This window comes from Artemia sp. Qi Xiang Cuo, chromosome 7 (assembly GCF_049724085.1).
Source record: "Artemia sp. Qi Xiang Cuo chromosome 7, ASM4972408v1, whole genome shotgun sequence".
In the NCBI taxonomy this organism is placed as follows: domain Eukaryota; kingdom Metazoa; phylum Arthropoda; class Branchiopoda; order Anostraca; family Artemiidae; genus Artemia; species Artemia sp. Qi Xiang Cuo.
In genome coordinates, this window is record NC_142800.1 from 36,256,887 (window position 1) to 36,282,897 (window position 26,011).

General features: G+C 34.3%; 1 protein-coding gene across 8 annotated transcripts in view; it reads right to left on the reverse strand.

Annotated features, from left to right (window-relative positions):
• LOC148950218 (uncharacterized) overlaps nucleotides 1–26,011 on the reverse strand; it is a 146,015-nt gene that overhangs the window by 18,311 nt on the left and 101,693 nt on the right. For 3 of the 8 annotated variants that reach the window (XM_089092235.1, XM_089092236.1, XM_089092237.1), the window contains exons 9-15: nucleotides 23,659–23,779; nucleotides 18,435–18,527; nucleotides 16,290–16,423; nucleotides 13,487–13,528; nucleotides 11,463–11,580; nucleotides 9,515–9,712; nucleotides 5,069–5,225 (exon numbers count right to left, since the gene is read on the reverse strand). In XM_089092235.1, coding sequence (XP_088948361.1) covers nucleotides 5,069–5,225; nucleotides 9,515–9,712; nucleotides 11,463–11,580; nucleotides 13,487–13,528; nucleotides 16,290–16,423; nucleotides 18,435–18,527; nucleotides 23,659–23,779 — 863 coding nt within the window. Of the gene's footprint in view, nucleotides 1–5,068; nucleotides 5,226–9,514; nucleotides 9,713–11,462; nucleotides 11,581–13,486; nucleotides 13,529–16,289; nucleotides 16,424–18,434; nucleotides 18,528–20,944; nucleotides 20,999–23,658; nucleotides 23,780–26,011 lie in introns of all 8 variants that reach the window. The other 5 variants (XM_089092238.1, XM_089092241.1, XM_089092239.1 and 2 more) reach the window with 5 other exon arrangements.

Consider the following 26,011-nt stretch of genomic DNA (forward strand, 5'->3'; position numbering starts at 1 on the left):
GTGTTGTGCAATTAAAAATGGATGCTTAGTGAAGAATACAAAGCTGAAGTAGCTGAGCTGCAAAGAATCATGTTGGATTTCGTAAAGTTGAAAATCCCTCACAAGGGATATCGTATTGCTCTGATGGTCTGTTTACTTTTTGATCTACCATAGTTTCTGAACCCACGCAAAACCATTGATTTAAAAAGTACTACCCGCAGATCGACCAAGTTAATAGAAACCGTACAAGATCCATCCGTCATTCTGCTACGGAAAATCTCTAATTTTGTTACAATACACTTGACGATCGAAGCACAAATGAACCTTCACAAATCGAATGAGATTTGTCAAATTACTCGGTCTCACCAACCACCACCAGGCTTCTTACCTATCAACAACTAATGTTTTTTGTGCACAATTTTATGCCTGAATGAGGCCAAAAAGACCATTAAAAAGCTCGCCACCTAGAGAATTCTCTAGTCTCCACCTACAGGATAAAGTAGTTTCTTGCTGGTGCAATTGTTACGGCGCAATTCTTACTGACGCAATTTCTTACTGGCGCAGTTGTGCAGATGGCAATAGCTTCATTTTAATTAATAAAACTAAGGTTAAGCCGATTTCTTAATCTCAAATCTGATATTCCAGATAGGCTATTGTTTTTGCAAAATAATTATATTTACTGTGGAAATGAGTAAAACGGCAGAATGATTAATGAATTTAGTTCTTTGCATAGTTGAAGCTTAGGATATTGTAAAGAAAATAGCTCAACGATTTTACAATCAAAAAGACATTTTTAGATTAAATCAATCCACCAATGTTGGGTACAAACAAGATTTTCATAAGGTGTAGTTATAGACTAACTTCTGCAGCCTAAAAGCATCAAGAAAATCTTGGAATCGAGATGGCTCTCTATATTTAGTACTACGCCTTTAAATAGCTTAGAAGTACTGCTAAATACCACGCTAGGTAGTCAGGCTGGAGCATAAGGGGGGAGGGGGATTTTACATGAGTATAACCGATTGGAAGTTCTACATGGAGGCAAAACCCCTTTAACTCTGATATTGTAGCCCCTTAGTATCTCTACAGTCAAGGAATACTTCAACTAAAACCTCGACTCTCCCTTGCTACACCAGTTGTAGTCTTTTAGTTTTTACCACCCTGACCAGAAAATAGGGTAAAAGATACACAATAAATACAAAGGAACTCACAGTCTATTAAGCTGCAGATCTCATACAAAACTGAGCTAAGCGAAAACTCTCTTTCAACTAAACGCTCATGGTGTAGGATACGCAACCAAAGACAGCATGCTCATTGGGAGTAAAAAAAAACAGGTTGTGAAATTGGTGAATCTTATTTATTCTAGCTAAGACACCTGTGAAATGATGACTCATATTATAGGCTGCATAATTCCTATCTTGGACCACTAGAAACCAACGCGCTGGTTCCATTGTTGGAACAAACATACGAGACATCAGCGTTGGCCAGATATGGAATACCTCTTGGTAAATTTGTCTACCGTCCAAATAAGGATTGTTATAGGCTAAACCCTGTAGCCTAAAAACGTCGGGAAAATCTCAGCATTGAAGATACTCCCAAACCTTGGTATAACTTAAAACTACCTCTGACTACCACGCTAGGCAGTCGGGCCGGAGCAGGGGTATACGCAACTTGAGTCCAACCGACTGGAAACAATGCCTGATGTTAAAGCCCCATTAAACTATAATATAGTTACCCCTCCCCCTTGTCGAGAAATGCCAGAACTGAAGCCAGGAGTTCGACTTTCCCTGGCTACACCAATTGTAATCTTATATGTTTTTACCGCCCTGGCCAGAAAATAGGGTAAAAGATGCACAGTACATACAAAGGAACTCAATTTTTATTGACCTAGACGTCTATTCAACGTCTCTTGTACAAAACTGAACTAAATGAAAAATCTCTTCTTTTCAAACAGTTCGGGGTAACGAACTGTTTGAAAAGCATGGAGCGACCCAGCTCAATCGTAACCGAAACTCTAAAAAACGGAAATTTGATACCAATAGATACATCGAAAGAATCAGATTTTAATGCTGATTTCAAATATATAAGTTTCATCAAGTTTAGTCTTACCCATCAAAAGTTATTTACCTGAGAAAAATTTGGCTGATTTTAGAAAAAAGGGGGGAGACCCCCTAAAAGCTATAGAACCTTAATGAAAATCACACCATGAAATTCAACGTATCAGAGAACCCTACTGTAGAGGTTTCAAGCACCTATCTACAAAAATGTGAAATTTTGCATTTTTTGCCAGAAGAAAGATCAAGGATGCTTGTTTATTTGTTTTTTTTTTGTTTTGTTTTTCCCAGGGGTTATCGTATCTACCCAGTGGTCCTACAATATCGTGAGAGGGCTCATTGCGACGGAAATTCAAAGTTCTAGTGCCCTTTTTCAGTGACCAAAAAATGGAGGACAACTAGGCCCCCTCCCAGGCTCATTTTTTCCCAAAGTCACCCGATCAAAATTTTTAGATAGCCATTTTGTTCAGCATGGTCGAAAATATGATAACTATTTCCTTTAGGATGACTTAATCCTCCGAAGTCTGACCTCCCAAAGTTATGAACTTTACCCAATGTTATTATATAGTATTGGCTATTGGGAAGTATACAGACGTTTTCAGGGGGGATTTTTTCTAGTAGGGGGGTGGGGGGTGGAACGGGGGTTATATGGGAGGATATTTTCATGAAGGAAATTTTCATGGGGGAAGGGACATTGCTATGAAGGGGGCGCCGGATTTCCCAGCATTATTTAAAAAAAAACGATCAGAAATTAAATAAAAAAAAAAAAGTTTTCAACTGAATGTAAGGAGCAACATCAAAACTTAAGACGAACAGAAAATATTATGTATATGATTGGGTTCACCCCCTAGTCAATACCTCACTCTTAAAGCCAAAGATTTTTTAGTACTTTCATAAGACCTACTTATTCTAATTAACGGCCTTTGTGATTAAGGGGTCATTTTTAAAGAGTAGGAACAAAATTCGAACTTTAGCTTAAAGAGCAGGGTATTGACTAAGGGTGAATACCTTAATATACGTATGAAAAATCTATGAATATAGAAGTTCGTTACGTAAGTTAATTCGTAAGTTACGTATATTTATTACTAATAAAAACGTTCGTAAATAAAATTAAACAAGTTTCGAATTTTTTATTTAAAATTAAACATGTTTTTTATTGTTTTAAAAAAATAGAGTTGTGAGAAAGTCAAACTTTAGCGTAAAGAGCACGGCGTTGAGGAGGGAACAGCCCCTTTCATATACGGAATAATTTCTGTTCGTTTTAAGTTTTAACGTCTTTCCTTACTTTCAGTTGAAAAAAAAACTTGTTTTATTTATTTAATCACTTAAGCGCTCAAGCCACGGAACACCTGACCAAAGGCAGCGTGCTCATTTGGGGAAAATGAATAATTGCGAAAAGATGAATCTTGAATATATTAAATAAAAAAACAAGTTTTTTAACTGAAAGTAAGGACTTAAAAACTAGTAAGGACTTATTAAAACTTAAAAGGAGCAGAAATTATTACGTATATGTGGGGGGCTCTTCCCCCTTGTCAATACCTTTCTTTTTACGCTAAACTTCGAATTTTGTTCCAATTCTTTAAGAATGACCCCTGAATCACAAAGGCCGTTCAATTAGAATAAATGGCTCTTTTGAAAGTACAAAAAAACATTAGCGTAAAGAGCGAAGTATTGACGAGGGGGCAAACCCCCTAATATACGCAATAATTTCTCTTCGTTTTAAGTTTTAATGTCGCTCCTTACTTTCAGTTGAAAAACTTGTTTTTATTTATTTTCTAAATAAAATCCTTTTTTTTAAATAATGCTGGGAAATCCGGCGCCCCCTTCATGGAAAATTCCCTTCCCCAATGAAAAAATCTTCCGTGGAAAGATCCTCCAACGTAACCCCTCCCCCAGACCCTCATCCCCACCATAAATATCCCCCTGAAAACTTCTTTATACATCGCAATAACATATATTATGTGTAAAAAATGGGCAAAGTTCACAACTTGTAGCCCTACCCTCGGGGACTGTGGGGATTAAATCATCCTCAAAGACATAGTTATTAGATTTTTCGACTATGTTGAACAAAATGGCTATCTCAAAATTTTGACCGGGTTACTTTGGGAAAAAAAGAGCGTTGGAGGGGGCCTAGTTGCCCTATAGTTTCTTTGGTCACTTAAAACGGGCACTAGAAATTTTAATTTCCGTTCGAATGTGCCTTCTCACGATATCCTAGGACCACTGGGTCGATACGATCGCCCCTGGGGAAAAAACAAAAACAAATAAACACGCATCCTTGACCTTTCTTCTGGCAAAAAATGCAAATTCCACATTCTTGCAGATAGGAGCTTGAAAGTTCTATAGCAGGGTTCTCTGATACGCTGAATCTGAGGGTGTTATTTTCACTAAGAGTCTATGCCTTTTAGGGAGTGTTTTCCCTTTCTTTCGAAAATAAGGCACATTTTCTTAGACTCGTAACTTTTGATGAGTAAGACTAAACTTGATGAAACTTATATATTTGAAATTCACATAAAAATCCAATTCTTTTGATGTATTTATTGTTGTCAAAATTCTGTTTTTTAGAGTTTTGGATACTATTGAGCCGGGTTGCTCCATACTTACAGTTCGTTACCACAAACTGTCTGACAGCTAAGACGCCTGTGAAAGGATTACTTATTGCTTTGCAATCAAGAATTTTGATTTACCAGCAAAACCCTGTAAATTACTTTCTGTTAGGACTACTGCTTGCTGTATAATGATTTTAATACATTTACGAAAAGGGATATTGAGCTGATAAATAATTGCGTGGCCTATAAAACCCATAAGAAATAAACTATAGCGTTCAAAGAACCAATTTAGAAACAGTTGCAATTTCGGTTAATACAATTTTATCTTAGCCAGTCTATACTTTGAAAATGAACATCTTTCATCTTAACTTCAAATAGAAGAAGTGCCCTAAAACAGAAGTTCAATTTGTCAGCACTCTCCAGTGTAGCAGCAAACAGCATGTTTACATAATAAAACTTAGCCAATCAAAAAAAAAAACTATTACTCACTTAGTAACTCCAGTTTCCACTGTTTCCAAGACAAGCATTGAATTGGCATGAATAAAAGTTTTTTGTGAGCTATTACTGGCATTAGAGTGGGCACTCAGAGAGCGAGAAGAGTCAGCTTCTTTCATTCCGTTGGTTCCAGGGACAACTAGCAGATTGCCTGAAAAATATTTGTAGTAAATCTTTATTACACCAATTTATCCCCACTTTTCTTACTATGTAGTGTAGAGTGTAGTCTGATTAAATGATTTTAGTGACCCAGTAAAGGAAAAATATTACTCCGAAGAAAGTTATTATTTTACACGTTTGGTATGCACCACAATTGAGTTTTAAAGGACTACCGTATTTTAAGAGAACCAGATATTGGAACTGTCTTGATCAAAATATACGTACATAAAAAAAAATATGATATTTCCTTGTTTCAGAGAGTTATTAAACGAATTCTTTTTAGCTAGAAAACATACTTTTAAGTAAAGCACAACAAAGCAAGAGTAAAACATGAGACTAGGTGACAAATGTATGATTTTAGTTCCCAGTCCCCCCCCCCCTCTTCTTTTCATTTTTATGGACTGCATTTAGTTTTAAGGAGGAGTGGTATGCTGCACGCCATTATTGCATCTGAGACAGTGGAGCTAACAAATGCCCTTTTAATTGTTCTCAGAAGTTTTGCTCGATAGTATTTTGACAGCATTCGCCCCAAAATTACTGCTTAGGGGCCTTAATCCTAGTATGTGGCCTTTTCTTGTGGCGCAATCTCTTATTTCTCAAGAAGAGCACTAGATCTTAAAATGTCAAATTGAATGAGCCTTTTTTTGAATGGTCTAGGACTATGGAGGGTCATTTTACCATCTTTGCATTGTTCATCCTCAAATTAGTGTTTTGCGGGCCTAAATTCTAGAATAAGGCCTCTTCCTGTGGCGTGATGTCTCTTGTTACCCAAAAGGGGAGCTAGATCTTAAAAATTACAATCAAATTAGCTTTTTTAAATGATCTAGGACAAAGGACAATGGATGTTCACATGTGTGACCATCCTTCTCTGAAAAAGAAAGATGTTTCACATGTTGTTGATGCTGCTTTAGTTTTCCCATACATGTTCAATTTCATTGCATTATTTCCATCAAGACTGCGCCCCTTTTTGGGGGAATTCAACTCCAATTTCTAAAATAATTTCAAATTTTCATGTGCTAATAGCTTTTGAGGAGTAACTTCAAGACTAATATTCTAAATATTTAGAGTCAGCATAAATAAAATTTTTCACTGTTCCATATATTTTAATCAAAACTTCCATTTTTTTAATTAATGTTGCTATCGAGAACGGTCGTTCTTCACTAACAGTGTGTCACTACAAACTGGTTGATCCAAGGCTCTCTTAAATGTGAGAGAGGCTACTTCTACTTTCCACAAATATCATATTTCACATTCAAGTTTAATGTATATACCAGTCCAAATATTTATTTATGGGGGGGGGGGGTCTGAAACATCAAAAATATATATACAGAGTAATTAATTCGAATGTTTCCAAGGTTTGTTTTTCTAAAGATTCTTGTATTTTGTTACACAGGAGTGTCTCCTATGAACGCTGCCAGGGGGCCAGGAGGTCACTGCTCCACAGGCAACAAGAAGGCATTAAAGAAAGTAGATAGTGTAAACGATTAGTAACATGAGAAACATTTTCTTTTAAATTTCAGTAATTTTAAATTAAAGTTTCCCCTCTCCGCCATTTGCGCGGTTGCGTTTCAGTTTGTAATCTCTAATATTACACAGGAAAAACAAAATCTACAACAAAGGGGGAGCTTTGAACTGAATCACCCATATTACAGGCCTCCAAAATATTCCCCCAAATATTCCTCAAAAAAGGCCTCTAAAATCCAAAAACATTCCCGGGAAGGCAGGGAGAATAGAGATAATTTTCTATTTTCTATTCAAAATTTTCAAATTAAGTAGAGATAATTCAAATTTTCTAGCTTACGCAGAGCTAGAAAATTTGGGTATAAATATGCACTTTCTGACTCTTCAGGTACCCTACCCAGTTGAAGATCTACCTGCATTCTTTCATACGCAATTATACATCACTGTAAACAATTCTATCGTGCCTTAATGAATCTACTTAGTTAAATGAAGCTTTGACATAAATGATCACCTTAATCGTCCATCTTGTATGGACTAATTACATCTTTAGGAGCGAATTTACCCCCGCGTGGCGTTACTGCATCTGAAACTCAAAAGCTCAATATATAATTTTATTAATGATTTTAATCGATTGGTTATCTCGGAATTTTCAGTTGAATGTATTTTCTCCCTCTTTGAGCAAAATTGCAATTTGTTCCACAAATTTGCAGAAAACACCTCTTTGCTATGGCACTGTCTTTTTATATTTAAGAAAGGTACTAGAACTTTTAATCGCCATTCCAACAACTTTTCTACCGATTTTCTAATACCATTGGTACGATACGATCACCCCTGGGGAAAAAAACAAAAAAATAAACCCGACTCCTTGATCACTCCTCTTTAAAACAAAAATGCAAAATTTTGCATTTCTGTGGATAGGGGGTTGAAACCCCCTACGGCAAGGTTCTCTGATATGCTGAATTTTATGGTGTAACTTTTGTCAAGATCATTCGCATTTTCTATGGCGTTTTGCACCTTTTCAAAAATAACTCAAGTTTTCTCAGGTTCTTAACTTTTGGTGGGTAAACTTAAATTTAATGTATTTTACGTGCTCAAACTCACCACATAAAGCCAATTTTTTATGTATACAGTGTCATCAAAGCTTTTTTGGAGTTTTGGTTACTATTAGCACGTGTGAATCCTTAATTGCAGTTCCTTAACTCGTATTATTTGATATATTTTTTTTCCTGGTCTCACCGTGTAGAACAAATGATTGTAGACACATGGTTTAGGGCTCATTCAATGGCAAATCTGTAGCTCTAATGCTGTTTTGAAGTGGAAAAAAATTCCTGGTACCCATGCTCATTATATGCACTCTGTGCACTCCCAGATGCCCCGTGCCTCCAATAGGCATCATAGAAAATTCCAAGATAGTTAGACTGTTAAAAATAGTCCCAAAGGTTAAAAAATATGCCTCCAAAGGCTACGAGGTGAGTTAATTCTTAAAAGCAATGTTACTGAATTAATGAAGAGTCAGAGGCTTATCTGAAATTAACGAGAAAAAAATAGATAAAATTGACAAATACAAAGGCAAAATGATCGAACAGAAAATTGGACATGACATAATACAGCCGACTCTCAATAAATCGAGCCTCGATAGCTCCAAGTCCTCAATATCTCAACATATCTTCAATCCCTTTAGAAAAATCTGTCAAAGTCGAAGAAAAAACCTTGCATAACTTGAAATAATTTTGAGGTTGTATTCTTCCTCTGTAAGTCGAAGTGACCAGAAAATTATCTCTATAACTCGAAATTCAGTAGATAAGTCGTCATTTAATTTTCACTTTACCTCCAAAAGTCAAAGTTTGCCTCTGTATCCAAGTTTTTCCAACGGACCTCTGTTAGTCGAAACCCCAGTATGCAGGTTGCAACGTGTAAACTTTGATATGTATTAATTTTGTTTGACATATTTCTGTATCAGATTCGGTTAATGTTCAAGTGTATATTTCCTAGCAAACAAAATGCATTATTGACATTTGAAATTCAAGTCTTGACGTTTCAAGTCTATAATACACTATGAAAGTTCTTCTCAACTTTTTTGTGGCTGTAGGGAGTACACTTAGCGATTTTGTACCTCTGTAACTCGAATTTTCATTTTGCTTACCTATTTCACTCATTACCATTATAAGTCGAATTTTATGTAGAATGGCCTCTATAATGACCTCTATAAGTCAAACTATAAGTAAATCGAAGAAAAATCGTGGTCCCGTGAACTTCGCGTTAGCGAGAGTCGACTGTATATCTAACACAGACAAACCATCCTAGAAAATTTTTAATTACAGTAATTTAGCTTTGCTAGCAGAGATTATTGATCGTAGAAATCATGGAAGTACAGTGAACAAAATTCAAGAAAGAAGAGAAAACATAACAAGGCAAAATAAAAGCTCTATTCCAATGCATATTTAGTACTAACTCTTGTGCTATAATTCTTCTAAAGATTTTAAATTAACTTTCTGATTTACAGCTATAATTCGTTTCTTGTTGTTGTTTTTTGCCTTTTCAAATAATCACTAACAGTAAAATTTTGCCAATACTTTTCTCATAAATATTATGAAACTAATTCAGCATAGATAATATTAAAACAATAATTGAAAAAATATACGATAATCATAGCAAAAACGTCAGTCACTGGATGGACACCTAAATCACTTAGGCGAAAAATCGGCTTGCAAGAAAGAACAAAATACTTGACATTCCGAAGTTTCAAAAATGTCACTATGCTGAAACATCATGCACGACATTTTTTAGTAAATGAGAACATGCATCACTGATAAAACTCACTTGCAGAAGCAGAGCTTGTTAAAAGTCGATTCGCTCGATCTGCTGACTGAGATCGAATTAAGCTATTTTCTCTGCTCATTGACTGGTCTAATCCCGGTTCCATGGATTTAGATCGGTTTTTCGACCGAGAAAGTCGATCACGTAACTGACGAAAAAAAGAACCCCGATTCTTGTACCGGGCACGTCCTCGGCCATTTGCTATGGAAGGAAAGAGAAATAAAGTCACACAGTAGTTCTTGGTGTACCGCAAGTGCGTCACGTGGATTTCTTTGGTACTAAAATGCAAACATTTCAAAGCAACACCTCAATTTGGTTATTTTCAAATATTATCTTTGACGAATGCTAAACAGTGAAATTTTCAACTCAAGGAAAAAACCGAAATCCGACTGATCTCTTGTCTCAAAATTTTGCATAGCTTATAGCTTACTTAATTTTTCTCCATTTTGATTTCTTCAAAAACAACAAGCAAAATTTTCTCTCAGTTTTATGATAAGACAGATCAATGTCTTAATATATCAATATCAATAAGACAAGTTAAGTTCTCGGTATTGGAGTTGTTTTATTCTTATTTAAAAAAAAGATAAAAAGAATTCATCAATATCCGAGCGCTTTGTTATCTTTATAGACTTTTTCCTGTCAGAAGCAACAGCAATGTATGTTTATTTGAAAAGAAAATTCTTCACTTCTGTATTATTTTCGTACCGAAAATAGAAATAAATTGGAGAACAAATTTGAGTTCCCGAACCTGCAAAATTAGAAAGAACTGTAAATTACTAACAGCATCATAGCAGTGTCTAAAACATATGCATTATTTCAGTTGCCAATTAAAATCCTTAGGAGAAACGTGTAGTGAGAATTGTTATTTTTATATCCGTTTCAAAGTGTAGTAAATAGGGACTTCGTTTTAGAGAAAGGGAAGGCATGGCCCCAATGAGGTTCAAAAACTACAGAGACATCCACCAGAAAAAAAAAATCACCTACACATTGGATGAAACGATTTTTTTTGGCACCCCCTCCCTCCTGGAAAGATCCAGGAGGTTGTTTGCCTTACCGAATAGAAAAAACTGATGTTCCTGGCAACAAAAACTAACTACTTCTAAAACCCATCTAGCAGATAAAGAAGAGATAAATTGAGAAGTTAAACAAAGATCATTCCAAAAGTAGACAAGATGAGCAAGATAAAATAAGAAGATAACATACAAAGCTACTTAATTTTGCCGGTTGACAAGTGCGAAGATTAACTTACGTATAGAAGAAAATTTCAGTCTATTTTTGTGAAAGCAGAGAAATAGGAAGCTGTTATTTTAGTTAAGAGGCAAGGGCCATGGTCCGAGTTTCTTCTTTATGTCCATAATTTTCTATCTCTACGTTTACTGTGTTGTTTACTTATATTAGGACAACTTCCCATGCTTAGAATTCACGAAAATATCAACTAATTTCCGTGAAAATAGAATTTTCCGAAAAGTTAGGAAAGTGATAAAACAAAATTTCCAATTTTGATATTGAATATGATATTTTCTTTAGTATTTGTCTTCTTGTGTGAACTTGCATAATATGTGCGTTTATTAACTTACACTTCAGAAAAATACTTATATTATTTGCTAATAGCTTAGAGCAGAGGTTCTCAAACTTATTTAGACGCTGTACCCCTTTTTACCCACAAAACATTTTAGGTACCACTTCTCAGTTACCGATGCTAAGTAAACAATAGCTAAAATATAAATAAAATTGCCAGTCCTAGAGATAAGGGGTTCTTTATTTTTTTCTTGGTGGGCCGCGTACTCCCTAAACATTTTTGCGTACCCCCAAGGGGAATGCGTACCACAGTTTGAGAATCACTGGCTTAGAGCACTAAATATCTTCTAAAAAATGTGAAAAAACAATCTATACCTCCCCCCTCCCCTCTAAGGAGAAAGAAAATACCCCTGGAACGTTTCTTTATACTCACTTTCACCAGCAGAACTTATCGAAGACGCTGTACTATCATGAACATTTGGCAGTCCTAATGAAAAAACAACATCTGATGTAGGTGAAACATCTCCAACTGCCAAAGGTCCTTCTTCTCCCTAAAAAATAGATAATTTCTAGTAGCTCAAACAGAATGAAAATAAAATGGAAAGATTGGGAAAACGTTATAACGCACTGAGAAAAAAACAAGGCTCAAAATTAGATATTTTTTTTTCACACCCAACAAGAAAATGCAAGACGTAAAAATGTCATTTAAAGCTAAGTAATTTAGAAATATTTCATACAAAAAGGGGTATTACAAGTTTTTCGCAGAGTCCTGTTTTAAGACGATTTAAACGGCCGATAATTTAGCCATATTTTGCATTTGCAATTTGTGTAGCCCTAGTTTGGCTACTGATAGAAAACCCAGACGAATCATGCGCCTGCTACCACTACTACTGCTACCACTATTACTACCACACTTCTCCATTTACAATATTGAGGGGAAATTTGAACTATTTGAACTAAACTAAAATAAGCTATGTGCATGTACATTGTCAAAAGGCCGTTTCCGGGCCAGCCGTTTTTACCTCACCTGGCATCTGAAGTTCAGGTTTTTGTGGGGATTTGTTTAACCGTGATCTCCCCTGACCCACAGTAGCTGACCTTGCAGTCACCCAAATGAGTAGTAGCTGACCTCGCACATAAAAAATCGATTCAAAACTTAGTAGGGGTTTATTACAGTTTTTCTTATATTTGTATAGTTTACTCAAACTGTAAAAACTTTAGGAGATTGGTCTAATTGAAGAAAAATCAATGACATTACATGGATCGTTTCAAAAATTACATGAGAACACAGAAACCGCTGAGGCAGCATTTTCTCTCACTAGCTAATAAGGATGCAAAAGAAAAGGTAAAAAAAAAGTAAGTAAAAAAAAATTCTGACCCCCTACGGTGGATTGCCAGGCTTCTGAGGCAAGCAAAGGAATTTGGAGCACTGAGAGGTGAAATGAAAAAGCAGGAACTAAAGAAGGCACTATGAGCCGTTTTCAGAGGTAAGGAAGGACCGTGACTATAGAGCTAAAGAAAAGGAACCATTTATCAATTTTCATTTATCTTTTAAAGGTTTAAGTGAATTACCATTTAGCTACAAAGAGAAAGAAATTAGTGTATTGTATTACTCATGGAATCTCCCCTTTAGTGACAAAGTCAGTTGCATATTGAGAACCCAAGCACCAACCTGTATAATGTGTGGAGATGAAGTGTGTAACAGACTGATACACGAGTTGATTCAATTTTCCTCGAGCGGTGAGGGAAACATAAGAGTATTGGCAGTATTATAAAATGAGGGAGTAAAATTTTGTTTTAGTTTGAAATTTGAGTGGACAAAAGCGTATCATAAAGAATTCCGTACGGCACAAAACCTTGAGGTGATTAATTTGAGGTGATACGCAATACCCAAACAATATATGAAAAACATTTTTACATAATGATCGGACAGTCGAATGTAATAATATCACATTAACGCTTAAGAGAAATTAGGACAGACAATACCAAGACGTACTAAATTACATTTTTCATAAACTGGCCAATGTCTAAAGTCTTTGTTCATAGGAACCAGATATTACTAATAATATCCAGATTAATCCTTGGTCCATAGCATCTCTACACATCTACATATTCATATACATCAGCATAGTAATACATTTATAAAATATGAAACAGTTGAAATACAGTAACTTTACAAATTCCCCTACATTTCCCTCTTATGGGCAATCCACTCATTAAGACTAAATTTTCAATGCAATTCTATCTATTTTTCTTGTTAGTTCCTTCACTTTATATCTCTTCCCTTTTTTCAATTACCAGACTGAAATTTTATCTAGAATTTATTGATCCTTTTCACGTTTTGTCTCACAAAGTATTGCAAGAAATATTCCCACATCTGCAGATACCAGGAAATAAATACTTCCATCATCCTGAAAATAACAGTAGAAAAGAAAACTAGAAAACTTAAAAATATACCTTGGCTTTCATTGGAGTGACACAAGTGGAGGACATTTCTACCTATAACAAAATCATGCGCTGAGTTAGCTTTGAGTTAGTTGTATCCTTTAGACAATAAAACAGAACTACAGCCTACTCATGCAACAAGGTCAAGCAAGCCGGAACAAAACATTGTACTATAAAAGTGTCACACAAAAGCAAAGCAAACATACAACTATTAGCTAGATAAAAGGGATGTTTTGATCAAGGAACTCATCACCGAAGATCATAGAACTTACCCTTTTGAGTCGTTTTTACTGTAAAACTGCATTCCTACACCCGAAGCTAGAGTAATTTTTGATGTTTTATCAAACTCCGGAATCGAACTACGACAAAATATTTGATCGCTGGAATACGATTATGTTATCGCTGTGGAGTATAGGAGACTAAATATTAGGGTGTTCAATGAAATAAAAACATACGAAGACTGGTTTTCAGCTTCAGTTCGAAGCTGGCTGTTACAGGTGATGAAACGCGCCTAATTTAATACCCCCATTTTGTTGTTGTGTCCCTTATTTTTTTATATTAAAGACCCTATTATCCTGCACCATTCAGGTAGAGAGCTTCCTACCATGTACTAAATAAAAATTTATCCCAACTATTTAAAAAATAGGTCTGTTTCCCAATAGCCAACATTTTGATGATAGTGTAAAAAAGGATAGTGATTAACGTCGATAAGTTTTGTTGATAAAAAACAGATCTAATATTCTACTAACTGAATTTGATAATTATGTCACTTTTTTCGCAAACATAACCAGGTAGATTTCCTTTCTAGCTTTGGGCTTCCATTTCTTTTTTATATCCTTTGAAACAGAAAGAAAAAACATAATCACAGAGCGGACAAAACAAAAATAAATAAAAAAGGATATTCAAATACAAGTGAAAATTATCATTGCCAACATTTTACTGAAGGAGAAAATATCTGCCTTGACTTAATAGCTTGGCCTAGTTTCCGGGATATGTGGGTTCTTTGATAGAATCTTTTACTAAAAAGCTATAGCTTTAAATATATTATGGCATTTTTTTCACTAGGATCGTTAAGGGTCCAATACACCTATACATACTAATTCATAAATTCTAACAAAACTTAAAAGTTACATTCGACGTGTGTCCGAGAGGTATTGCGGCGTTAAATTGCAAATGATGGGACTCATGTAAATCATGTATAAAGTGAGTTAAACATGCCATCAGACCTGGGGAAAGTGAATGAATTTTAAAAAACTAATTTTTTCTACTAGATTATTTCCTTTTTTCTGGAAGTCTTGCTTCCTAACTTTTTAAAAAGAATCTTTTACTATACATTAAAACAAGACATTAACGATACCGTTTTCTTTTTTACAAGATTCATTAAGTGCCCAAAACAAGGAATTGGACAGGGATAAAATTTGTTTCTATTCCTTATCTTGGTATTAATTTTTTCACTTTCATCTATGAATAAGTTTTCCCGATACACAGCAAATTTCCAAATTCACAAATATGGAATTTTGTATGTTAAGTGGCAGCAAGTTTTGCCACAAGCGAGTGTTTCGTGTCTAACCTTTTGATGAAAATTTTTTTTGGTAGTACATTTTTTTAAATGCAATCTTTTTTTTATAAAAATCAATCAATTTTTTAAAAGCAATCCTGTTTTCTTAAAATTATTCGAGCAATCTTGCGCATCTATTGATTTATATTTTTTTTTTAAAGAAGCGATAATTTCATTTTTTTATTAAACAGAAAATATTATACGCTCTTACCAATACTGTTGGCAACTTCTGTCTCGGTTTAACAAATTGGATAGCATAGAAGGAAATAAAAATAAAAATTAGAAAGCTTAATAGGCTCCATTCATGGCTAACTAAAAAGGTCGAATGCCAAAATGTTCATACAATAAATTAAAATAGTCTTATTCAGTATATTCACTAAGGTTTTCTATTGCTATTTTTAGGACACCAATAACATAACCTCTGTATGGTCAACTTGACTATTACAAGAAAATAACATTTTCTACTATAACAAGATAAGAAACGCGCTATTAAGGGGGGGGGGATATTTCGACGAGAAAACCACGTAGATGCCATTCAAGGGATACTTTAAAAACTATTAAAACATCTGCTAAAAAGGAAAAATTACCATTTAAACAGTGTAGAAGGAAGAATTTCTGAAGCATTACCAACTCTCCAGAGAAAATCACCAGCCCTTGGCCTCCTAGGCAAATTCTATGATCTTGCCCACTCCATCCCCATCCACGTTATTTACTTGTCTCATGTTTTACCAGACGTCAATAGTCATTTTAAACAGTATGCGCCTTATTTTCCTATTCTTTTGAATAGCTCTAGAAGCTTGTAGTTTTTTCATAGGATAGTTGTGAAGAATTTTTTTTAGTGTTACATTTTTTAGTTTCTCGTATCATTTAAGTCCCAAACATTAGTTATGTGGCTTTTTATTTTTACTATCTGATGTAAAATTCACCTTTTGTAAAACTATCAAAACATTCTAAAACTTGATTTACGTTTGATGCCCACTTTTCTTGTGCCGTTTCTTGTCCACTTTTATTCCTAGATCCTGATGTCAAATAAGTCTTTTTCAGAAGTCTATTTAGCTTGTCTATAAATAGTCACTCCGTATTGAAGAGTTTGTTAGTTTATTGGGACAGTTCCTCTGTTTATTGGGACATTTCGTCTGTCTTGGGGGCATTTGAATGGCCGTTGTATGCACACATGCAGTTGCTCAATGTTAATGATGTTAAGAATTTTATATTAAACCTACCGTACGTGCAGAGGGCGAGAATTTGTTAATATACCTTTTGAACACTATGGATAATAAGTGTACTTTTTGTAGGAATGCCAGTTCTTCCATCTTGGGCATTTTTTCTTTGTCTCAGTTCCCTCAAAGCGGATTCTGTGACAGGGTCACTTCCATTGACAAGGGAGAATTCTGCAAAAAAGAAGAAAGGTCAAATATTTTCAATTCCATTAAAATATTGAAATTAAAGTCCCCAAGTTTCAGTTTTCATCAACAATAAAACAAAACAGGGTTTTGTAAAGACAGTTGAACATTCAAGTTAAAAAATCAATTAACACATTTATCTTTCCGGAACAGTTTATCCGAAACAGTAAATTCAAAGATTGGTTGTTTTTTTGTCTCACGGATCGATGATAAAATATTCAGTAAAACTATAGTCGTTTTTTTGGTGTCCAGGTTAGGCCTCTTTGGATCTAAATTCGAAGCAGCAGCCTGTTAACTTTAGGACCAAGTAATTTAGAGGTATCTAAAAATGGGGATGTGAATTGCTAATTCTGTTGCTAAAAAAAAATCCATGAAATAATATGGATGCCATAGTGGTGACTCCATGTATACAGCGGGGTACCAGCGTTATCATTACTTGCTATAACCGTTACCTTAGGAAAACAGAATTCAATAATGTATATAGAAGAAAATAGGAGACAAAATTTCCGTTTATGTATTCTTTTCACCCTCACCCCCCCCCCTCCGGAACTGAAAATTCAAAGTAATAAAAATAAAATATTTTTGCTACTAAAAACCGTATCCAAGGTTTTGTTCGAGGGGGGGGGTACCAGACATTTTAGGGCGGTTATACCACCAAAACATTAAAAAGAGGAAGTTTGATAACAATTTATGCATCAAAAGAGTTGTTTTTTTATTCTGATTCCAAATATGAAAAACTCGTCAAGATTAATGTTCCTCAACAAAATCTACAAACCTGAGAAAATTTGCCTGATTTTTGAATAAAGGGGGATACACCACCCAAAAGTCAAACTATCTTAATAAAAACCGCTTCATTAAATTCACCATATCAGAGAAAGATACTACTGAGGTTTCAAGCTCATGTGTACAAAATGTGGAATTTTACATTTTGTCCCAGAAGAATTATAATGAATGCGTGTTTATATGTTTTCTTTTTTTATGTTCTTTTTCCCCCAGGATGATCTTAGTGAACCAATGGTTCTAAGATTTCGATAGAGGGCTCAATCGAACTAAAATAAAATTTTTGGCCCTCTTTATGTGACAAGAAGATTGTGCCACTGGAGGTGGCGTTTTCTGCCACTTTGTGGCACCAATTTACATTTTTGCCCCAAAGAGGACCAAGTTGCACTTGATATGAAAATTCTGAGATAGCCATTCTATTTAAAAGTATAAAAAAATTATAAATTTAGCTTCTCAGTTGTAGATGAAGTAATGTCGAACGGTGGCGTATTTGTTCCTGAAAAGGTGCCATTGGACAACTTAATTGCTTTCATTTCAGAAAAAAATCTAATGCATGTTCCAGGAGAAGTAGCATTTAACCCTGCATGCAAGATACTAAGTCAGGTGATAGACTACGGAAGCTGAAAACATTATTCCTATTTTCAGACTTTACGAACCAACGTCAGAGGGTTGTTTTGTGTTCATTGGGTTTTACTTGGCCCTATGTAATTACCCTTTTTGTTCATTTATTCCATTTACTAAAACTTAAAACTAGTTTTAAAGCAGTCAAGAGCACTAATTTTGATTATGCTGCATCAATCATCGTTAGAACGAGTTTTTACGATTTCCATGCGAATCATTTCATTCATTTATTGCATTTATTAAAACTGAAAAAAACATACATGTTTATAGACTCAAGTTTGGAAATATATTTAAGTACAACATAGTATAGAATTAGTCAAATCCGATAAAAAAAAAATAATGGAAACTATCTAGGATTGAAAGATTAAAATAGTTTTGGTCATTTTTGTGTGTTTGTTGGGACCATTTTTTTTAAGAAGATGCAAGGTTAATCGGTCTTTGACTCTGATATCTCAAAAATCTAGCACTCAAATTAATCTATTCACCATCTACATACTCATATAAATATCAAACGTGATCAGTTATCTAAAAGGGACGGAACAATAAACACATTGTTTTGACAGATAACAAATAAAAAATGTCTTGCATGCAATATCACCTGAAATTCCATTTCTCAAAGCTCTATTATACGAGTCAGTCCTTTCAAGCTTGGATCTAGAGGGCCGTTGGGTCATGTCTGCAGGGTCTGGGTCTGCATTAGGGAAAACATTGATAAGCTTCTACTTCCTAGAATTCATGCTCTGCTAGTTTACCACTGATAAATTTAATTTTGAAAATAGAAATGCATCTAAAGAGAGACTCGGCGATGCGTTTTAGGTTATCTATGGTCCTTACATAATTCCCGTTTTTAATATAAATCGCTGTATGTAACAGAATGATAAGCATAACAATTGCAAAACATTATTCTTTTCTCTTTTTTTCCACCTGGAAAACAGGATTAGTAAGTATATTTTTATTCTTTATGATTTGTAAAAAAAAAACTGTTTGATTTGTCTTATTTTATATTTAGCGCCTGTTAGTACTAAAACTTTATAACTACATATAGAGGGTTCTATTTTATTAGAAATTGAATTTCAGGTAATTCTTAGTTTTTATAGATACATATGCTTTTGCTTAAACAGTTCAAATAGTGAGATGTCATTTTCATTATTCTTGATCCTTTAAAATTTTGATCTTAGCATTTTCCTAGTTCTGCCTTAGAGAGAGTTTGTGGAAGGAAGGCCTTCAAAAGACTGTTTTATTCACGTCAACACAATATTAACCGCAATGTCTGTAATTTTAGGACTTTGACCTTTCGTCGGCTCCTCATACTGGAAACCAGTTCTAACAACAAGAAAAGTTCCCCTTTTTCTTTTCAATGATGTTATAAGAGTCTTTCGTACCAGAAGAAAGGAATATTCAGTAGAAAGGATGCGAAATGATACTGAAAACCAGAGTGTAATCATGAAAGCCCAGAGGTAATTTCGGGAAAAAATAGTGCAGAAAATGAAAAAAGATCTAATCCCAATTCAAACAAAGAAAGGACAACAATTGTCTTTTTATTAGCTGATACGAGTTTCAGAAACCCAACAATCACTGTTTGATTTTTATAATAATAAACTTTTTAAAATTTGATTGATATAATAAATAATTGGTTTCAAGCCATCAAAATATACAAACCATTGCAAACTACCAAAGCAATTAGAAATGGCATTTAGCGCTCGTTTTTGTTTTAGTCTATTATGTTATAGTTATTCATCCGTAAAAGCTTCACGTCCGGTTTTTTCTATGCAAATTACACATTAATTAGCTTTCCAGAATAAACTGTAATTTACTTATGTATAAATTACTTAAAGCACTATGATCAGAGTGTAAAGATTTGATACATTTTTCTGGTGTAAAATCTGCAAAAGACCCAGGAAAAACAAGTTTTTTGTATTCTTATTCTTCAACTCTAAAGATAAAAAAGGAAAACTACAGAATCAGCATCAAGTAATTAGAGCTATACTAATTTAAGCGTACTTGTGCATTATACGGGCCCACCGCTATATACTGTATCAAGGAAACGAGATACGAAACCCGCCAAACGGGTATTTGCAATAGAGAAATGGAATGCAAAGCGTGGTTTTCATTGCATTTACGATAAACTGTTGTTTTTTGGGGTTTATGGAGGGGAAGGTACTTAGGTTAGGTTAGGCTATGTATTTAATATATGCTATGCCTTACCCCCCACCCCCTAATGTTCCAATATATAGCCCAAATTTGTTTCTAAACTATTATATATTCATTCTACTTTATTATTTTTTATTAGAATTAATCAAAATTTACTTCTTTTGTGGGCCCATATAATGCACAAGTACCAATTTAAGTATTCGCGACTTAAAGGTAGCTTATATCATTTTAAAGTTTTGTTTTAAAAATACATCCTAAACTGCGGTACATAAGCTTAACATCGTGAAATGTAAATCTTTAGGGAATGAAACAGCTGCGACTTTTTTTTTTGCGATGTACCGAAGAGCAGAACTAAATAAACAAACAGTCGAATTATTTTCCTGTGATAATTTAACACAAAGCCTAAAACGATGAAACTGAAATCACAAGTTGTGTCCTGTGGGATATTGAAATTGTAACGTCAAAAACTGTTTCTCCTAAACGTATATGGCAGTCCTTATGACTTGACCATAGAGAAAACATAGAGACTATTTGTAGAAAAAAACCAATCATATAGAATCTAACTTTTTGCTATTTTTACAGATTGTTGACGAATAGGAGAACTAATCCGGCTTTAAAATCTTAGGATTACTTGTCTCTCCAGAAATTTCATTATTCTGACATACGTTTATAGAACCATATGAATGATTTATGAAGGCACGTCCCACATGTAAACCAAAGAAATTATAGCACACACTTTGCCACAGAATTACAGGAAAGTAAACTTTCTTTTGTCTTTGATTAAATTAAGTAAGCTTGTCGCCACATTGTTTTGTTATTATATATTTCTTATCTCGTCATTGGTAATGCAAAGCTGACAAATTAGCAATCGACATGCAAGAGTTAGTAAAAAGAGAATAAAGGGGAAAGTTAAAAGAGCAGGTGCAAACCAAAGACAGTAAAAAACAAAAGAAACACCTTTATCAGGAGAATTTTTTTCTTTTTTCTTTCGCGAAAACAGGTTTCCGATGCCTGATAAAAGAAAGCATATGAAAAAAGCAAAATGTAGCTGAAAGAAAAGACAACAGGAAAATAGGTTACAGCAATGGTATAACAGTAAAAAAAAAATCATTTTCGGAATTTCTTAACATAGCATCCCATCCAGATTGAATAATCTTATGAATTATTGATTATTTTATTTGTCTGGCTTTATTATGTGCTCTCTTTTCTATCCACTCTTACTTTAAGGCTATATAAACTAACCGTTTAGAAAAAGTAATGGAATTGCTTCTCGTAATAATGTCTATTGATGTCATATGTTGTAGAAAAGTGAAAATTCTTAACACTAGTAAAATCTTACTTTTTATTTCTTGAATTATTCTGTAAATCAACTTAATTCTTTCACTCATATTGCCAGATATATACTTAATTTAATTTTTAACTAATACTCAATAAACTGCGTAACTCCAAATAACCCTGCCGATTAATATTCTCAATGCAACTGTATTATATTCTACAACGGGTATGTTAAACGACTTTTTCCCTCGACAACTTTTACAATCACAGTCAGCAGGTTTTTATATGTTCATAAGAGTACATATGTTTTTTGTTTGATTTTTTTTTTATGAGATCAGAAGCCTAAGGGCAAGCGAGTATTTTTCGCTATAGAGGCTGCACACAGTTAAAAAGTTTAACTAAAAGGTGAAAAGTGTTATACATAGATTGATAAGTACACCTTGCTTTGTCTCACCACTGGGGGATCAAGTTGCAACTTTCATGAAGAGTAATTTCACGGGAGGCAGGCTAATTTTATGTCTGGCGTAAGGGGGGGGGGGCTAACTGTTTCTTCTCCAGTCCTCAAAACAGAGTTTACGCTGTGTTTTTTTCTATTTTATGCCTGTCGTCTGATAGGCTCTTTTGCTTGTTTCTTAGTAGCACTTCTGATTCTTAAAATTTCTTTATGTAACAACACCCTTGCAAATAAAAATCTGTTTGGAAAGAAAGACAGTTGCTTTCAGTGATAGGCTGCAATTTAGGAAATATAAAATGAAATATTTTACGGCTAAAAAGCACGAGAGTTTGACTTGGTTTCAGAGATCTGCTATTTATCACATCTGGAAAAAAAAAATCAAGGATGCCATCTACCAAATTTTTAAGGAAAAGTTTAAGGGATTCTAGGTAATTTTGCCATCGAGTAAGTTAAAAAGTAATTACAGTTTTCATTTTTACTGAGCTATTACTGAACTGCAGGAACTCGATTGAGATAAATTAGGCTCTTCTCATTTTCATTAGACAGTATAACCTTACAGCTCATCCTCTGAAGTACTACAAAACAACAGTTTCATAATATAATAGTAGCCTACTCTTTTCTCTTTTTTTGCTTGAACAAGGAGTTCAGAAAGTAGGTGTCTTAAACAGAATATTTACACATATTTTTTGCTCTTTTGATCATTCTGCAATAGCGTATTAAGAGACTAAACTAAATATCAATCAAAGCAGCTGACTCACAGTTCCATGGGACTAGGAAAAGAACTCGATTAAGATCCACGGCCTTTATCACGCAGTGTTAACTAGCTCTAAATTTTGAAAGGAAGTCGAAAGGTTCTATAGCTAGAATCCAGACATTTATATTCATACAGGTTAGGATCCTTTGCCTAAAATAAGCCTACCACCCCTAGTCTAAAAAATGTCTTGAATCTAAGTGAAACAAAAGTAAATTGCAATAGCAAAAACAGCTTAATAAACATGATAACACTTCTCTTAGCCGAATGCCCATTATTTAAAACTTATCGTATTTGTTTGAAATATTTCATATCATGCATTGAATGGATATATAGAAGAGCAGTAATATCTAATGGTTAGGCTAATGTAGGAAAGTAATAGCTGCATGAATTAAATATGTGAAAGTGCTGATCGTCGTCGACTGCTAACGTAGCAACTACCATCACCATAGATCTGGTACAGTCTAACTTTCCGTATTTTTATTGATACTTGTATAAGTCTTCCGACCATAAAAAAAATAAAGAAGAAAATTAATAAAAATATAAATAGCACCATAAAATTGTTTGAAAAAAAACGACTAAGCTAATATTTTTCAGTATCCCCCCCTCTCATTAAGTTTCTAAGCATCACTAACCCCATTACCTTCCCCCATCATGCAAATAAACTCAAAGATACCCTTGCTTTACACCGAGTATGTTATTGTGCTCATAGAGTCACTTTAAATCATGACATACGGAAAGCCCCTCATTTGTATATTAGCCATTGATTCAGTTATCCCATGCATATTGCCGATTAGATTGCTTTTCTAGGCTTATTTACTGGCTAATTGTTCGCGCTAAGCAAATGAATTCATTTTATACTACCTTACCCATTAAGTGATTGTGATCTGCAGTGCCAACTTCACAATATTTCTGTTAGTTAAATGATTAATGACACGTCCGTTTCAAACAAATATAAGCTTCCACCCAGAAACTATAATAGTTGAAGCCTGTTTGTAAGACGAATTTAGACATTAGAAACCATATAAACAAATACTTGGATCTTAAATATAGAACTTAGAAAATACAAAACATCATTTTCACAAGTAAAGAACTCTATGTACGCTTTTTTCGGCATTTTTTTCTTTTGTATTTGACCAAAGGAATAAACTGTTATGAATAAGCTCCATTATGACCAAGTGAAGCGCTTACCTGCCTCGGGATTTCTTGAGAAAATTAATTTAGAAGTCAAAACATTCCCTGTTGGACCTGTCTTTTGTTGTGCGTGTAATTTTCTGTCAACCAGAGGTGCATTGCCATCCACAAATACAAACTGTAAAGGTAAAAACAAAACTGAAGAATTTTTCACACGATAGTAATCAAGTAAAAATCAGAGAATTTTTCTGCAAATAATTATGGCCTCCTCTTCCAATAAATGATAGCTTTTGCTAGCATTTAAATAAATGCTAGCAATTTATTGCTATGCTAGCAATAAATGCTAGCCTCTTCCAATAAATACTAGCAATAAATGCTAACGTTAGACTATTCAAAAAACAAAAACTCTTTCGTAAGTACAGAATACATGACAAGGAATGATTTTTAGTTTTGGCCGAACTGGAAATTGGAATAAAAGATATGTATGGGTTTTTGTTCCAACTTGATCTTCATCTTTTTAAAATGGAAATAGAGCAATAACAATGAACTGTTGATATTAGGTGCCAAATCAGAATTTTTTTTCTAGCATTATACCTATTTACTCAGAGGAAAAGAACTGACTTTGCCATGAAAGTCAGCTTCTGTGCAAAAAGAAATATATGATGTGGCTGATATAAGTTTTCCTCCACCCCTAACATAATCTAATTTTTATCCAGCTCAAAGAGTTTGAAAACTGACAATGGGGAAAACTTTGGTCCGTCTTGGAGAACAAATAATTTACACCATCCTGCTTTTTTTATTAAGATCCTAAACACTGTATATGCAGTTTTGATTTTACTCCCTACCCAGGGGCGAAATTTTCTGAGAGGAGAGGGGGGGGGGCGGCAACTGCACTTCTCAAACCTCCGTTTGCCCCCTTCCAACCCCAGTTTGCCCCCCACCCCAGATGAAGTTTACTTTCTTCAAAAATCTTGTCAAAACTAGGATAAGCCTGTATAATTCGAGCATCCACAGATACGGATAGCTCCAACTCCCCCCCACTCCCTAGGGTTTTGACGAAATTACATTACTGTCTCTACCCCTTTAATACTTAGGACATTATGTCAAAACCACGCCATAGTCACACCTGCAAATAAAAAAAAATTGTGCATGATTACAGAGTCAATAATCTATTCCATGCACAACTTAATGAGTTTGACCGTGTTCAACTTCCAAGTGTAGTCATTGTGACTGACCAATTAGAGTAAATATTTACAGCTTAATTATTTGATTTTTTTAGAAAAAGTATAAGTTGGGATGTACAGGGGCCGGAGACCACTGTAAAGGAACAATGAGACCTTTTTGTAAAGCAGGTGGCGTCGGAAAACTAGAGGATCAAACAGTTCGTGGTAACGAACTGTAAGTAATGAGCGACCCGGCTAAATAGTAACCGAAACTCTAAAAAAAGGAATTTTGATATTTTTTTTTAGGAATTTTTAGGAATTGGAATTTTTTATTTAATTATAATAATGAACAAGAAGATCCTATCTTGAAATAGCTATACTTGTACACAATTAACCTCATCACTAGTTTAATTTGCATCTACTTCTTCTGTTATGTAATACAATCCAGGCTTAATCAATATATTCAAGCGTGCTAATTTATTAATATTTTATCTAAAATTAGCATTTTGTCTTAGGTTACAAAACGAGACTGTTTAGTTTCAAAGTTGCAACAAATAACCTTTTTGAGCAACTTGACCCTCTTTCACTCATCTTCTCCTCTCTTCCTCTCTCACTCACACATAAGTACATGCTTTAAACGTGGTAACCTCACGTACGCCTAGGTTTGACTTTTAACTCTACGAAACAAGCATAAAAACTACTTATTGCAAGATAAATATATCAATTACACAATCTTCCGCAATATTATTTATTCTAAAATATCTGAACCCTTACAATCCATGAATTCAACGGTCTTTATTTTCAAATTTAGGGACAAACCTTACGAAACAATTGCCAAATAAGTGCAAATTGTCTTGCAATTATCCTTAGTAGCTTCAGGCATCAACCTCAATCAAGACTTTTCAGTTTTAGAATCTACGTATTTTTACTTACAGCTTATTGCCCAAAATGCTTTGAAAGAGTTAAAATTAACGTGCCAAATAAGATCTGAGGATTTTCAATTTGAGTTGAGTTTCAACTTTGTAAACAAAAATTAATTTTTATTCACAAGCAATAATTTTTATTGAACCTAAACAAAAACTGCATGAGGATAACCAACCTGATCTCTTCCCCCCTCCCCCCCCCCCATTTTTTTTCAGTATCTTTATTAATATTAGTAATGTTGAAAAATAAGGCAACGACTCTGCATTCTAAAGCACATTTGAGTGTTTTTCTTTCAAATTAAACCTATAAGAACTACTACTGGA